General features: G+C 46.4%; 1 protein-coding gene across 4 annotated transcripts in view; it reads left to right on the top strand.

Annotated features, from left to right (window-relative positions):
- The window catches only part of LOC125453823 (collagen alpha-1(XVIII) chain-like), a 284,767-nt gene that overhangs the window by 172,599 nt on the left and 98,698 nt on the right, over positions 1-13,470 (top strand). For all 4 annotated transcript variants that reach the window (XM_048533814.2, XM_048533813.2, XM_059647079.1 and 1 more), the window contains one exon: positions 5,764-5,808. In XM_048533814.2, coding sequence (XP_048389771.2) covers positions 5,764-5,808 — 45 coding nt within the window. The remainder of the gene's footprint in view (positions 1-5,763; positions 5,809-13,470) is intronic.

Below are 13,470 nucleotides of genomic sequence, written 5' to 3'. Positions count from 1 at the left end.
CAGTGGCCTGCATTACATGGAATGGAAAGTCATGGGGCAGCGGGCAGAATCATAGAATCCCTGCAGTGCAGAAGCAGACCGCCCAGCCTCTTGAGTTCACACCAAACTCCCCCCACAAAGAGCGTCCCACCCACACCCACCCCTCCCCACCCTGTTCCTGTAACCCTGCATTTCCCATGGTTAACCCACCTAGCCTGTACACTCCTGGACACTATGGGGCAATTTACCGTGGCCAATCCACCTCGTCTTTGGACTGTGGGAGGACCCTGGAGCACCTGGAGGAAACCCACGCAGACGCGGGGAGAATGTGCAAACTCCGCACAGAGAGTCGCCTGAGGCTGGAATCGAACCTGAGTCCCTGTCCCTGTGAGGCAGCAATGCCTGTAAGGAATGGGTTGGGTACAAGTAGATTGGTGAACACCTTGTTCCAAAGAAATGTTTTGGGAGATGCTACAACTTCAGAATAGTTTCAGAGTGGAATCTGAAAGGTGAGATCCAGTATTGTACAGAATCTTGTGTTAACCCATTTACAGGGTTTATTAATATCTGCCAGTGAAAGGTGAGCACTGTTACACAGAGTGGAGTGGGGGGGGGGGGGGTTTCTAGGATTTTAAAGTTATGGCGATAAAGAAATATATTTCCAGGTCAGGATGGCATGTAGCTTTGAGGGACAGTTTCAGTCAAAGGTGTTCTTATTCATCTGCTGCCCTTGTTCCCCTGGGTGGTGGAGATCGCAGGTTTTGAAGGGGAGAAATGGGATAAACATCTTTCAGGTAATGGCTGAACAGTTCTGTTCCCGACATGATTAAAAAAGGAAAAACATCCCACGGGGGACAGACGCTCCACCTTTAACATCAGGCAGTGCCCCCTGATAGCTGGCTTACAGTTGGGTACTTGTGGTTTTGAAGAACATCTGGAGTGTTATGTAATTCCAGAAATGTCAAACAACTGAGATAATGAAGTGCAACATAACATGTACAAATCAGAACCAACTGCTTCAGTGTGGAGCAGTTCCAGCTCCTCCCCAGCATCTTGAATTTGTTGTAACCTCTTGTTTTTGGGATAGCTGCAAAGATCAAACCGTAGGAGTGTGGGTGTTAGAATCCAGATGAGGCTGTGGTGACAGTGTGAGAAAAACATGGGATGCCTGCATCCGGAATACCTTAAATAAGGAATCTGTCAAATCCAAGATGTTTTCCCTCACGTCCTCCCTACATCGCCAGCCTCTGTCAAACAGTGTTTATAAATATCACAATTTGGAGAAATTGTGTAAGTTTCTTCACTCTGTCATCCATCAGACTTTACAGTGTGGCTCAGAAATGAATGAGAGACAGACATGCATTTATATAGCCACCTTTGGCGCTTCACGTGACCAACCTACCCACGTCTCAATGGAGCTGTACGGGTCTTCGAGTACATTGGGCAGCGCTGTAAGATAGTGGGATCTGGAAAAAAGAGGGTTTTGCCTGTCCCAGCTCCCTGCAGAGCAAGCTAGTTAATCCCGTTCTCTCTCTCCCACTACCACCTCACCCGGCTCCCCCCTCCACCCTGCCCCCGCCGCCGCAACTCCATATCCACGTGATCCTGCACCTTTTTCTAAAATGTTCTACCAATTTTCTTTTGAAATCATTGATCACCTCTGGCTCCAGGACCCTCATTAGCAGTGAGTTCCCGATTGTTACCAGTCGTGATGTTAAAAGTTCTTCCTCATATTCCCTTTGCTGAAATTGTTATATCACAGAACGTGGGCATTGCCTGCTTTGTTGTCCATCCTTAATTGCCCTCGACAAGGTGGTGGCACTTTATCTTCTTGAGCTGCTGTAGTCCTTGGGGTGTAGGTGCACCCACAGTGCTGTTGAGTAGGGCATTCCAGGACTTTGACCCAGTAGCACTGAAGAAATGGTGAGCTAGTTCCAAGTCAGGATGGTAAGTGACCTGGAAGGGAACTTGCAGATGCTACTGAGTGTCTGTGGTAGAGGGCGTGGATGTTTCCGGACATGGTGCCAATCAACTGGGTTGCTTTGTCCTAGACAGTGTTAAGATTTTTGAGTGTTGTTGGAGCTGCAAGTGGAGGATATTCTATCACACTCCTGACCTGTGCTTTGTAGATATTGGACAGGCTTTGGAAATACTCCTCACTTGCCTGGATATGTGCAGCCCCAACAGCACTCAGGAAGCTTGACACCATCCAGGACAAAGCAGCCCGCTTGTTTGGCACTACATCCACAAGCATCCACTCCCTCCACCATTGATGCTCAGTAGCAGCAGTGTGTACTATCTACAGGATGCACTGCAGAAATTCACCAAAGATCCTCAGACAGCACCTTCCAAACCCACGACCACTTACATCTAGATACACAAGGGCAGCAGATACATGGGAACAGCACCACCTTCAAGTTCCCTCTCCAAGCCACTCACCATGCTGACTTGGAAAAATGTTGCCGTTCCTTCACCATCGCTGGGTCAAATTCCTGGAATTCCCTCCCTAATGACAATGTGGGTCAGCCCACAGCAGGAGGACTGCAGCAGTTCATGAAGGTAGCTCACTGCCACCTTCTCAAGGGCAACTAGGGATGGGCAAGAAATGCTAGCCAGCCACGATGCCCACATCCCGCAAAATGAATAGAAAAGAAACTTCAGGAAGTGAGTTACTGACTGAAGTTTTCACAGCCTCTGACCTGCTCATGTTGCCACAGTATTTATATGGATAGTCCAGTTCAGTTTCTGGTCAATGGTGACCTGCCCAGGTTGTTGGCAGTGGGGTATTCAGTGACTCTGTCTGGTTGGAGATGGTCACTCCCTGGCATTTGTGTGGCATGAATATAACTTGCCTCTTGGCAGCCAATACCTAGATATTTCCCGGTTCTTGTTGCATTTGTACATGGACTGTTTGAGCAACTGAAGAGCCACGGATGGTGCTGAACATTGTGTGCTCATCAGTGAAAGGTCACCCGTGAAGCAGCTGAAGATGGTTGGGCCTAGGACACTAGCCTGAGGAACTCCTGCAGTGATGTCCTGGAGCTGAGAAGACTGACCCTCCAACAACCGTGACCATCTATCTTTGTGCCAGGTACAATTCCAACCAGCAGAGAGATTCCCCCAATGATTCCCATTGGCTCCAGTTTTGCGAGGAGCTGCTTGATGCCACAATCAGTCAAAAGCTGCCTTGATGTCAAAGGTTGTCACTCTCACTCTCACCTCACCTCTGGAATTCAGCTCTTTTGCCTGTCTTTGGATCCAGTCTGTAATTATATTAAGAGTTGGTTGACTGTGACTGTCCCCAGACTGAGGGGTGGCAAGCAGGTTATTGCAGTCTTAGCAATGTGGGAAACACCTTCCATCACTTCACAGATGATTGAGAGTAGACTGATGATGGGGTAAGTGGTCAGGTTGGATTTGTCCTGCTTATTTTGTACAGGACATTCCTGGACAATCCTCCACATTATTGGGTAGATGCAGTATCACTGATGTGCTGGCACACCTTGGCTAGTGGGATTACCCATTCTGGAGTGCAGGTCTTCAGGGCAGTTGCCAAAGTGTTGTCTTTGCAGTACTCTAATCATTTCCCTAGTTCTCGATTTGATGTATTATGAATTAAATTGGCTGAAGACTGTAATCTGTGAGCTTGGAGACCTCAGGACCAGGCCAAGATGGATCATCCACTTGGCACCTTTGGCTGAAGGTGGATGCAAATATTTCAGCCGTGTTTGTTGCTCTGATATTCTGGGCCCCATCGGTGAACATGGGGATGTTTGTGGAGACCCTCCTTCTGTGAGATAATCGGCCTCCACTCATGGCGGGCTGTGGCAGGACTGCTGAGCTTAGCTATGATCTGTGGGTGTGAATCACTTTGCTAATGGGAGTATTTTTCCTGACCTAAAGCTGTCGAATGTTCCCTCAATCTCCTTGAATCTCTTCTGTGTCCTCTAAAGGACGTTCGTGCCCTTCAGAGAGTCACACCCAGATGTGTTGCAGACCCGCCAGAAGCCGTGGTGACAAACTCGTAAACATAACACCGGGATGATTTGGGCAGAGAATCCGGAAAATATCTCGCTTGCCCCCTAAGAGGCAATTAAAATGATCCAACCCTGATCATTCCTAAATGAATCTCCCTCATGCCCTAGCCCTCCACCTCAGTCAGAACGTTCAACTCTCACTTGAAGGAAGTTTTTAAAAAGATTGTTGCATGTGATGTGGGTATCACTGGCAAATCCATGTGTTGGCCATCAGCGATTACCATCGAACCGGGTGGCTCATTTGGCTATTTTTGAGGCAGAGGTTGAGCCATGCAGCACAGAAACAGACCCTTTGGTCCAACCAGTCCATGCTGACCGCGTTCCCAAACTAAACTAGTCCCACTGGCCTGCTGCTGGCCCGTATCCATTTCTTATTCACGTACTTATCTAAATGTTTTAGATTCTTGATTACCAAGAGGATTATCTGGGAATGTAGAGTTGAAGTTAAAACCAGATGTGTGATGATCTCACTGAATTGCAGAACAGGCTTGAATGGCCTGCCATTGACTGTGTTATCTTAGGTGGCGGTTATGAGTCTAGCCACATGGCGTTGGTCTGGAGTCACGTGTAGGCCAGTCCAGGTGAAGGGTCCTTCCCCAAAGGTCATTAGTGAGTGTTTACGCCAATGAGTGACGGTTGTCATGGTCACCATTACCAAGATTACCAGATTTAGAATCATAGAATCCCTACAGTGTGGAACCAGGCCAACTGACCAATCGAGTCCACAGCAACCCTCCAAACAGCATCCCATCCAGACCTCAGCCCCCGCTCCACACCCACCCTATCCCTGTAACCCTGCACTTCCCATGACCAATCCACCTAACCTGCACACTATGGGAAAATTAGCATGGCCAATCCACCTAACCTGCACACTATGGGAAAATTAGCATGGCCAATCCACCTAACCTGCACACTATGGGAAAATTAGCATGGCCAATCCACCTAACCTGCACACTATGGGGAAATTAGCTTGGCCAATCCACCTAACCTGCACTCTGTGGGGAAATTAGTATGGCTGATCCACTAACCTGCACTCTGTGGGGAAATTAGCATGGCCAATCCACCTAACCTGCACACTATGGGGAAATTAGCTTGGCCAATCCACCTAACCTGCACTCTGTGGGGAAATTAGTATGGCTGATCCACTAACCTGCACTCTGTGGGGAAATTAGCATGGCTGATCCACCTAACCTGCACACTGTGGAGAAATTAGCATGGCTGATCCACCTAACCTGCACATCTTTGGGCAGTGGGAGGAAACCAGACACAGGAAACCAGTGCAAACTCTACACAGACAGTCTCCCGAGGGTGGAATCGAACCTGGGTCCCTGGCGCTGTGAGGCAGCAGTGCTAACCACTGTGCTGGCCCTGCATTTAAATGCCACCCCAGCAGCAGTGGGATTTGAAGCCATCGCTCCTGGTGCCAGTGGCATTACCTCTAGAACAGGACCTTCCCAGCTGCAAGTTCGTGAGTCAGCATTGCCAAATGAGATGGCGGCCTGTTCCAAAGCTCCAGCTTCAAGTGCTGCGTTCAAGCACATTTTACATGGTTTTTTTAAACCCTTTCTTACTTTCAGTCGGCCACCCTAGGATATTGCTAGGGTCGCTGGAGCTGCTGGTGCCCCACACCACCCCTGGCCAGTTTTCGAGCTCACAGTGGTTCATTGAGAGCTTCAGGAACCATTCTCATCACCACCACTGGATTTGATGCACTATCGAGGGTAACATGTGCCTTTCTTCCCTGCAGGCTTCGGGAGATTATGGGAGTGGATATGGAAGAGGAACTCAAGCGGTAAGGAAGAAATATGCTGAGTGCGGGAGGTACACTGTCGCGAACTCCGGTTGATCATTATGGTTTTCTGTTGCTACCTGTGCTTAATTTATGAGTGGATGAGTTAAATTCATACTCATCTGAACCATCTGATTTTAAGCAGTAAAATAAGCCAGAACTTGTCAATCAATGTTCAACCCCAACTAAATCTCAGCTGGCATCGTGTTTCTGAGATCCTTGCTGCTTCTTTTCTTTCTCTGAAGCACCAAACTACGACAGAGCTTCCGCTAGCACAGAAGGAGCCCTGCAAATAGCAGACAGAATATCCTCAATTCTTGGTTTTGGTCTTACACTCAGCTGAGGCTGCATTTTCAGAACAGGAGTGAAGAGAATCAACAAATAGAGGCTTGCATTTATGTAGCACCCCTTCTGCACTTTCAGATGTCCCAGAACACTTCACAGCCAGCTGTATATTTTTGGAGTAGGTTCACGGTCATGCCGTAGCAGCCAGTTTGCACACAGCAAGGTCCCACAGTCAGATGCGATCATGGCAGGAAAACCGTTTCAGGGCTGTTGCTTGAGGGTTAAATAGTCGCTTGGAGACCAGGGAGAATTTCCACCAGCTTTGCCTTGATGGCAAGTTCAGACGGGAATGAACATCTCGTCTGTACGCCAGCACCTCTGACAGTGCAGCACAGATTCAGTGTTACACCGTAGCGTCAGCCTGGATTTAATGCTCATGTCCACGATGTGGGACTGACTTGAATCCAGGTAAGTATAAATCACATTTAATCTTCGTATCAGGCGGAGGGAGACCAGTGCTTGCAGGCTGTTAAACCTACGGTGTGACTCTTTCGCACATGAATTTTGGAAGGTCAAAAGTGTATTAGTCTCTGTTCCTAATGAAGGTTATGAATGACTTCCTCAGTGATTGCACAGTGCTTTACTTCCCTCGATCGTTGCAGGGATTTTAAACAAATGTTTATTGCTCAGCTCAATTTCCTGCCCCATATCGTGATCATCGTTGGGACCATTTACATCCATCAGCAACGCGTACCTTTATTGTGACTGCCACCATTATTATGTTTCTGGCCAATGCCGTTGATAATGGGGGAATTCAGTGACCATTCTGCTGCTCAGCCCTTTATCCGTGCACTCATTGTCTCAACCGCACCGAGTGTCTCCTTGTCCTTGAGCCCACCTCGAACCCTGAATAAGATTCAACCTGTCCAAAACCCGACTATCCAAATTCAGTCTTTCACCCACGACGTTCTCACTCACAACCCCATTCTTGTTGATCCATGCTGCCTTCCCAATCCCAACCCATCGCAGTTACAATCTAGCACTTCATATTCCTCATTGGGCCTTTCTGCAACCTCTCTCTCACTCTCTTTCTGCAAGTTACAGTCATACCCTACACTCTGCTTCTACAAAACTATCGCTCACTTTGTTAACTCAATTCTTTGATGTCCATAGAAGCTCTTACTCTTGTGCATTTATGTTTCTTGCTGGTTTTCTCTTGCTCTCCAAATTTTCCTTGCTCATTAATTTGCCAATCATTCTTTGCTGTGATTTATGTTCTGTCCTATCTTTTGAACTGCCACTTATGTTTACACAATTACATGCTCTCTTTTTAAGCTCACTGCTATTTTTAACTTGCTTAATTAACCGCAGACAGTGGGTACACGCCTTGGAATTGGAATTTTCTTTCTCAATGGAAATTATCTATTTTGTATATTCTAAAATGTCCTCTCACAAGTCTGCCACTGCCTCTCTGTTGACCTCTCCCTGACCTAATTTGCCTGTTTGCTTTAGATAGCTCTGTTTGTGTGTCCTCTCAGTTTAGCATACCAGTCTTAGACCCATTCTGCTCTTCATCAATCTGAAGGAAATTTAAGTCATAATATAATTGTCGCTACCAACTCACCTTCAAGTCCTTTCTATTTAGTCCTTCCTTTATATCCATCCCTGCCGTGTGGTTAATGTTGAAAGGGAACTGTATACCACAAACCCAAGTGATTTCTTGCTTTTACCTTTTTTTATCTATTCCCAACATCATTTACATTTTAATTCCCTGAAGTTAGGTCATGCCTCTCTATTATGCTAATACCACCATTAACTAACAGAGCGATGCCTGCACTTTTCACCAGCTATCTGTCCTTTCCAAACATCATGTACCTTTCAATTTCCCGATTGCAATCTCTGTCATTCTGCCACCAGGTCTCAGTAATGGCTATCAGATCGCACTTATTCATTTCTGTTTGTACGATCAGTTCATCTGTTTTGCTTTGAATGTAACTTGTATTAACATACAGAGTGTAAAGATTATCTGTTTATTATTTTTCTAAACTTTAACCTTATCTGATGATTTCCTGTTAGATTTGTGCGTTCTATCCTTTTGTCAATGCCTGTCGTCTTTAACTTCTTTTCATGAAGCACTTTTGGTGGTTTCCTAACAGTAAGGGGATGATATAAATAAGAGCTGTCACTGTGATTGTTCCAGTGTAAGTCACACTGTCTGGCTTTCTATTTATGATGGTTTTGGCTTTGACTGGTTGGCCCAATGAGCACACTGTTGTTTGACGCCAAGCCAAAAAGATCTAACTCTGTAGACAGCTGAGACGGTAACCAATCCCCCCAGTTGTGAACCTACTGGAAACAGAGGGATTGTTTACGGTACATTTGCTTATAGCATTTATGATCCAGGGTGCACGATGTATAGATTCATGAGTTAGAATGACACGAACAGGGAAGGCATCCCATGTCTCAAAATACAGATGAAGCACACGTTCGCGTCTGTTTTCGTAGTTAATGTTTTCTGGAACAGGTCACCAGCTTGACGCCAGAGGCTGGAGTCAGAAGGAAGTCACTTCCAGGAGACTCTCCCGCAGTTACCGGCTGCCTCTCGGAGCCTCCGGCAGGTTGATACTCCACACGAATGGCCATGTTACGAATGCACCTCCCAGGGCTATCGAGTCCTGGAGCGGGACACGAACGTGAAGCTTTTGTTTCGGTTGGTGCCTGGTGTACCTCACGAGGATGATTTGGATGTGTGCTAAATCTGGGGGCGCACAGTCTTCGGAAACGAACATCTGGTCATCTGCTTTGATGAAAAGAATGCGCCCATTGGAGAGTTTCTGGCTTCCCGGCCCCCTCCTTAACTGTGAGGGCCAAAGCCTGTTTGTCTAATGGTTCTGTCTTTGTAATGATTGTGGTTATTATGTGGTAACATCAGCACTGAAATCCTCTTCACTTTTTCCAAGCTTGATGTGGCACCTACTCTGTTTTTCTCAACTTGCTTTTGAGTATGGTTTTTGCCAAAAAAAAAACACCTTCCCCCAGCTGGATTGCACACAGCCTCTTGCGAACGGGATCTTATCGAACCTCCACAGGCGTCAGAGAAAGAGCGCGCAATTCTGTAGCGCCTTTCACAACCCCGGGATGTCCCAAAACACTCCGCAGCCCATCGAGTTCTCTTTGACGTTTAGTTGTTGTTGTAATGCAGGAGGCAAGACAGTCAGTTTAAACACAGCAAGATCCCACCAACAGCAGTGTGATAACAGTTGGGTAATCTGTTTGGCGAAATGTGAAGGCAAAATGCTGGAGAAACTCAGCAGATCTGGCAACACCTGTGGAGAGAGAAACAGAATTAATGTTTTGAGTCGGGTGTTTAGAATGGCAACTCGTTGGAAAATGGAGTTTCTATGATGTTGAGAGAGTGGCCATTTCTTTTGGACAGGAGTCCCATTTCTCACCTCCAATACTCTTCCTCCTTCTCCTCATACCTTTTATCACTTCATTGAGAACGTGACACCGGCTGTCTTCATTTCGTTGCTTCCGTCACCCACCCTAACCTGTCCCCCTCTGAATTTTCCGCCCGATTGTCTATAGCATTTTCTAGCCCTCCCAACCCCGCCTTGCAGTTCTGAAGAAGGGTCATACCAGACGTTTGAAACATTTACTCTTGTTTCTTTCTCCAAAGATGCTGCCAGGCCTGCTGAGATCCTCCAGCAGTTCCTCTCTTCGTTTCAGATTTCCGGCATCTACAGTGCTTTGTTTCTAATCTGTTCAGTGATGTTGTTTGGAGGTGAACAGGACAGATGAAAGCTAGCACCTCTGAGTGAGGAGGCACCACAGACCAGGCTCGGCACTCTCGGGAATGGGGCTTGAACTTCCAACCTTTCAGCTCAGAAACTACAGCACTGTCTGAGCTATTCCAGCTGAAACGTGACACAGCCAAACTGCACTGCAGTGACTAATTAAATCCCTCCTCCAACTACATCTCTATTTCATTACTACCGAGAGAAACAAGGGTGGCAGATACATGGGAACACCATCGCCACAGTTATGAAGCAGAGTTCAACTCACACCCACCCCACTTCTGATAACTAAAAGCAAAATACCCAGAGAGACTTGCCTCACTTCATAATCTGTTAAAAGAAGTATGAGAAGTGGTACAACCTGCCTCTCACCCCAAATTTGTTACAAAAGGAGTAGTTACTTGAAATAAACCCCTGACACTCACTCTATAATCAACATGAAATGATTTATTTATCTAACTCTAACAGTGAACAAATTAATTGAACTATTGACAAACCAAACAATTCCCCTCCGACTACTAACTATTCCCAAACAAAACAAAATTCTAATGGTATGCTGTTCCAATAAATACGAGTCCCACTTATATAAGCCAATTTTTTTGAAAGATTAGAATTTAGTCTCTTGAGATTACAGCCAGGTTACGTCTTCTGGAATGTTGTGGGCCTTCTCCATTGATCTTCTGTCAGAATGCCTTCTTCATCAAATCCTTTTGTCAGGAAAGCCTTCTGTGTCGACTTCCTCTATATTAACTATGAGTGCTGTAGTACCTTTATTAATCAGATGATGCTTTCTCTAAGAGGTGAGAGAGCTGATCTCTCAGCAGATGGCAGTTTGCTTTCTGCCAATTCTGCAACTGTCCCTGTCATTTATCCCCTTGATGACATATCAGCTTCTTACAGTAGGATTGGTCCTGTGTTGTCAAAACCATCAGCTTTAAATTTAATTGGCTTTTGCTATCTAAGTGCCTGGCTTAAATTAATTGGCTAAAATCAGAACTGGGTTGTCTTGATAACAAAACAAAACTGAGGCTTGGCCTGCTAAATATACAACCTGTCGATTCAAATGTAAGAATTCGGATGCTCCGTGCATCTGCAAACCCACAAGCTGCCCACAGGCATTTTTAAAATCTCCAAGCCTAGGAAAAAGCACATCATCTTTTGAAGGGACCACACACTGCTTCCCCCACCCCTGACGCCTCCTGTCATCTGATAAACATCTGTAGTTTGCAAACATCAAATTCTGACATCCTGCCTTCCAGTTCACCAGATTAGCTTCGCAACATCACCCGTGTTGCCCTCTAAGCCATTCCCCATCCTGACTAGGAAATACATCACAGTTCCTTCACTGCCACTGGGTCTAAAGCCAAAAACTGCCACTGTAGTAGGATCGTGAATGCATCCGCGCCACGCATACTGCAGCAGTCCAAGAGGGGTCCTCTGTGGCAGCCCAAATCCTACGAAAGAATGAACAGTCAGTTAGGAAGCTGCAACAAATACTGGTCACGCCAGCAGTGTTTCCATTCTCAGGGTGATTCTTTTTCATTCACAGAATAGGTTGAGGTGAGGAAGAACTTCATCCCCATTTTCCTAGATTATGAGCTGGACCGAACAAGATTTGATTTGAGTCCAGGATCCAAATCGTCACCGCCCTCCCTGGAACTTGAGCATCCATGCATTTCAAAACAGCCACCTGCCCTTCCCTATCTCTGATCCGCTTCCCTCTGATCACTCTGTTATCTCCCTTCTACTGATGCAGCTGAATTTCCGTACCTCGACTAACCCACCCCCCCCCATAAGGAAATGCTTGCGGGTCTACCCCACTCTCCACAAGTGCACAGCATCTCAAAGCAGTCTGCAATCAACTGAATACTTTCAAAGTCTCCGTGGCAATGTGGGAAATGGGGCTGCCAAGGTTCCACAAAAAGCATGGAGATGAAGGGTAGACAATCTGCCTCAGTGATGTTGATTGAAGGATAAATCCTTGGCCTAGGAGCCAGGGGTAACCTTTCCCATCCACCCGATAGGGCACATGGGGACTCAGTTTGACATGCACCTCTGGCAGTGCAGCACCAGGCCTGTTTGAGAAGACAGTGTATAAATATGAGTAGAAAAGTTCATCCAGCTTCACACCATGCTATCTCAGATTCTCCAGCATCGGCAATTCCTGCTATCTCTGCATTAATATGAGTTCCTCCTCTTTCTTACATTTCAAGCCTTTCTGTCTGCAGTCTGTTCCTGAGTAGGTTTGTCCAGTGTAATTCCTTTCATACTTGAGATCGTCCTGTGCTGCTTGACTGGGTCCCTACTTAACAGTGAAACATAAGAACAGGAGGAGGCCATTCAGCCCATTCACTTCAATCATATTGATTTACGTTGTCATTTGTACCCAGCTTAGTTCCATATAACCCTTGTCCACTAATCGCAATGTTTGAAATGGTCAATTAACCCCTACCCTCAACAGGTTCTATGAGGGAGGGTTCCAGATTTCCATTACCCTTTGTGTGAGGATGTGTGTGTGGATTAACTCTCACTTAAGGTCCTGTCTGTTGTTTGGGCCTGCATCCACCAGAGGAAATAGTTTCTCTCTTTGCCTCAATTCTGCTGTGCTCAAAGAAATACAAGCCTTGTCTGTGCAAATTGTTCTCGTAACAACCATTTGGCCTTCTGATGACCGCACTGCACCATCTCCCAGGCCGTTATACCTACTTAATGCTCCAGATATGGCCCTCCCTCTCATGGTAAAAATATGAGGTATTGATTCATAAATCGTAAAAATTTAAGGAAAAGGAGCCAGATAGGCCTCTTGAACCTGTTCCATCATACGATAAGATTATGGCTGATCCAATTATGTCCTCAACTCCAACTTCCAGGCAGCCCCCTATAACCTTTGACTCCCTTGTACCTTCAAACACCGTGTAACTCACCCTGGAGTATCTTCAATAACCGAACCTCCACTGCTTTCCTACTGAGGGGAGAAATAGCTCCTTATCTCGGTCTTAAGTGGGAGACCCCTTGCTCCGAAGCTGTGCTTCCCAGTTCTGGACTCCCCAGTTGTTGGAGGGGTGAGGGCTGGTGGTGTAGGCTGGATATCCTCAGCATTCACCCTTCAAGACCCCGCAGTATCTTATATGTTTCAGTGTGATCCTTCGAAACCCCAGTGATCCCACATGGATCTAGTAGAGCATTGGGAGAAACCTCTCTATCCGAAGGGTTCTAAAAATGTTGAACTTGCTACCAAAGAGAGTGAATAACATGGATACTTTTAAGGTGAGTTAGATCCAGACATGAGGGAGAAAAGTCAGGAAGGATATGTTCATAGGATGAGTTGAAGCAGGAGTCTTCTGCGAAGCACTAAAACCAGCATGGGCCTTTAGGGCTGAATGGCCTGTTTCTGTGCTGTGCGTCTACATACGTGACTACAGTAATTATTTTCTTCACCTAAGAGATGCGTACTGACTCAAAACTTCCCTCAGTCCCCACGCAACCCTGGGAAAGTGAATGTTCCACAGAAATGCTGGACGGACACATATGACTGTGCTGCTTGCACTCTGGGCTGTGGGAAACATAACTATTGCTGTAACCT

Source organism: Stegostoma tigrinum, chromosome 7 (genome assembly GCF_030684315.1).
Source record: "Stegostoma tigrinum isolate sSteTig4 chromosome 7, sSteTig4.hap1, whole genome shotgun sequence".
Lineage (NCBI taxonomy): Eukaryota > Metazoa > Chordata > Chondrichthyes > Orectolobiformes > Stegostomatidae > Stegostoma > Stegostoma tigrinum.
This window is presented reverse-complemented; position numbering and strand designations above follow the sequence as displayed.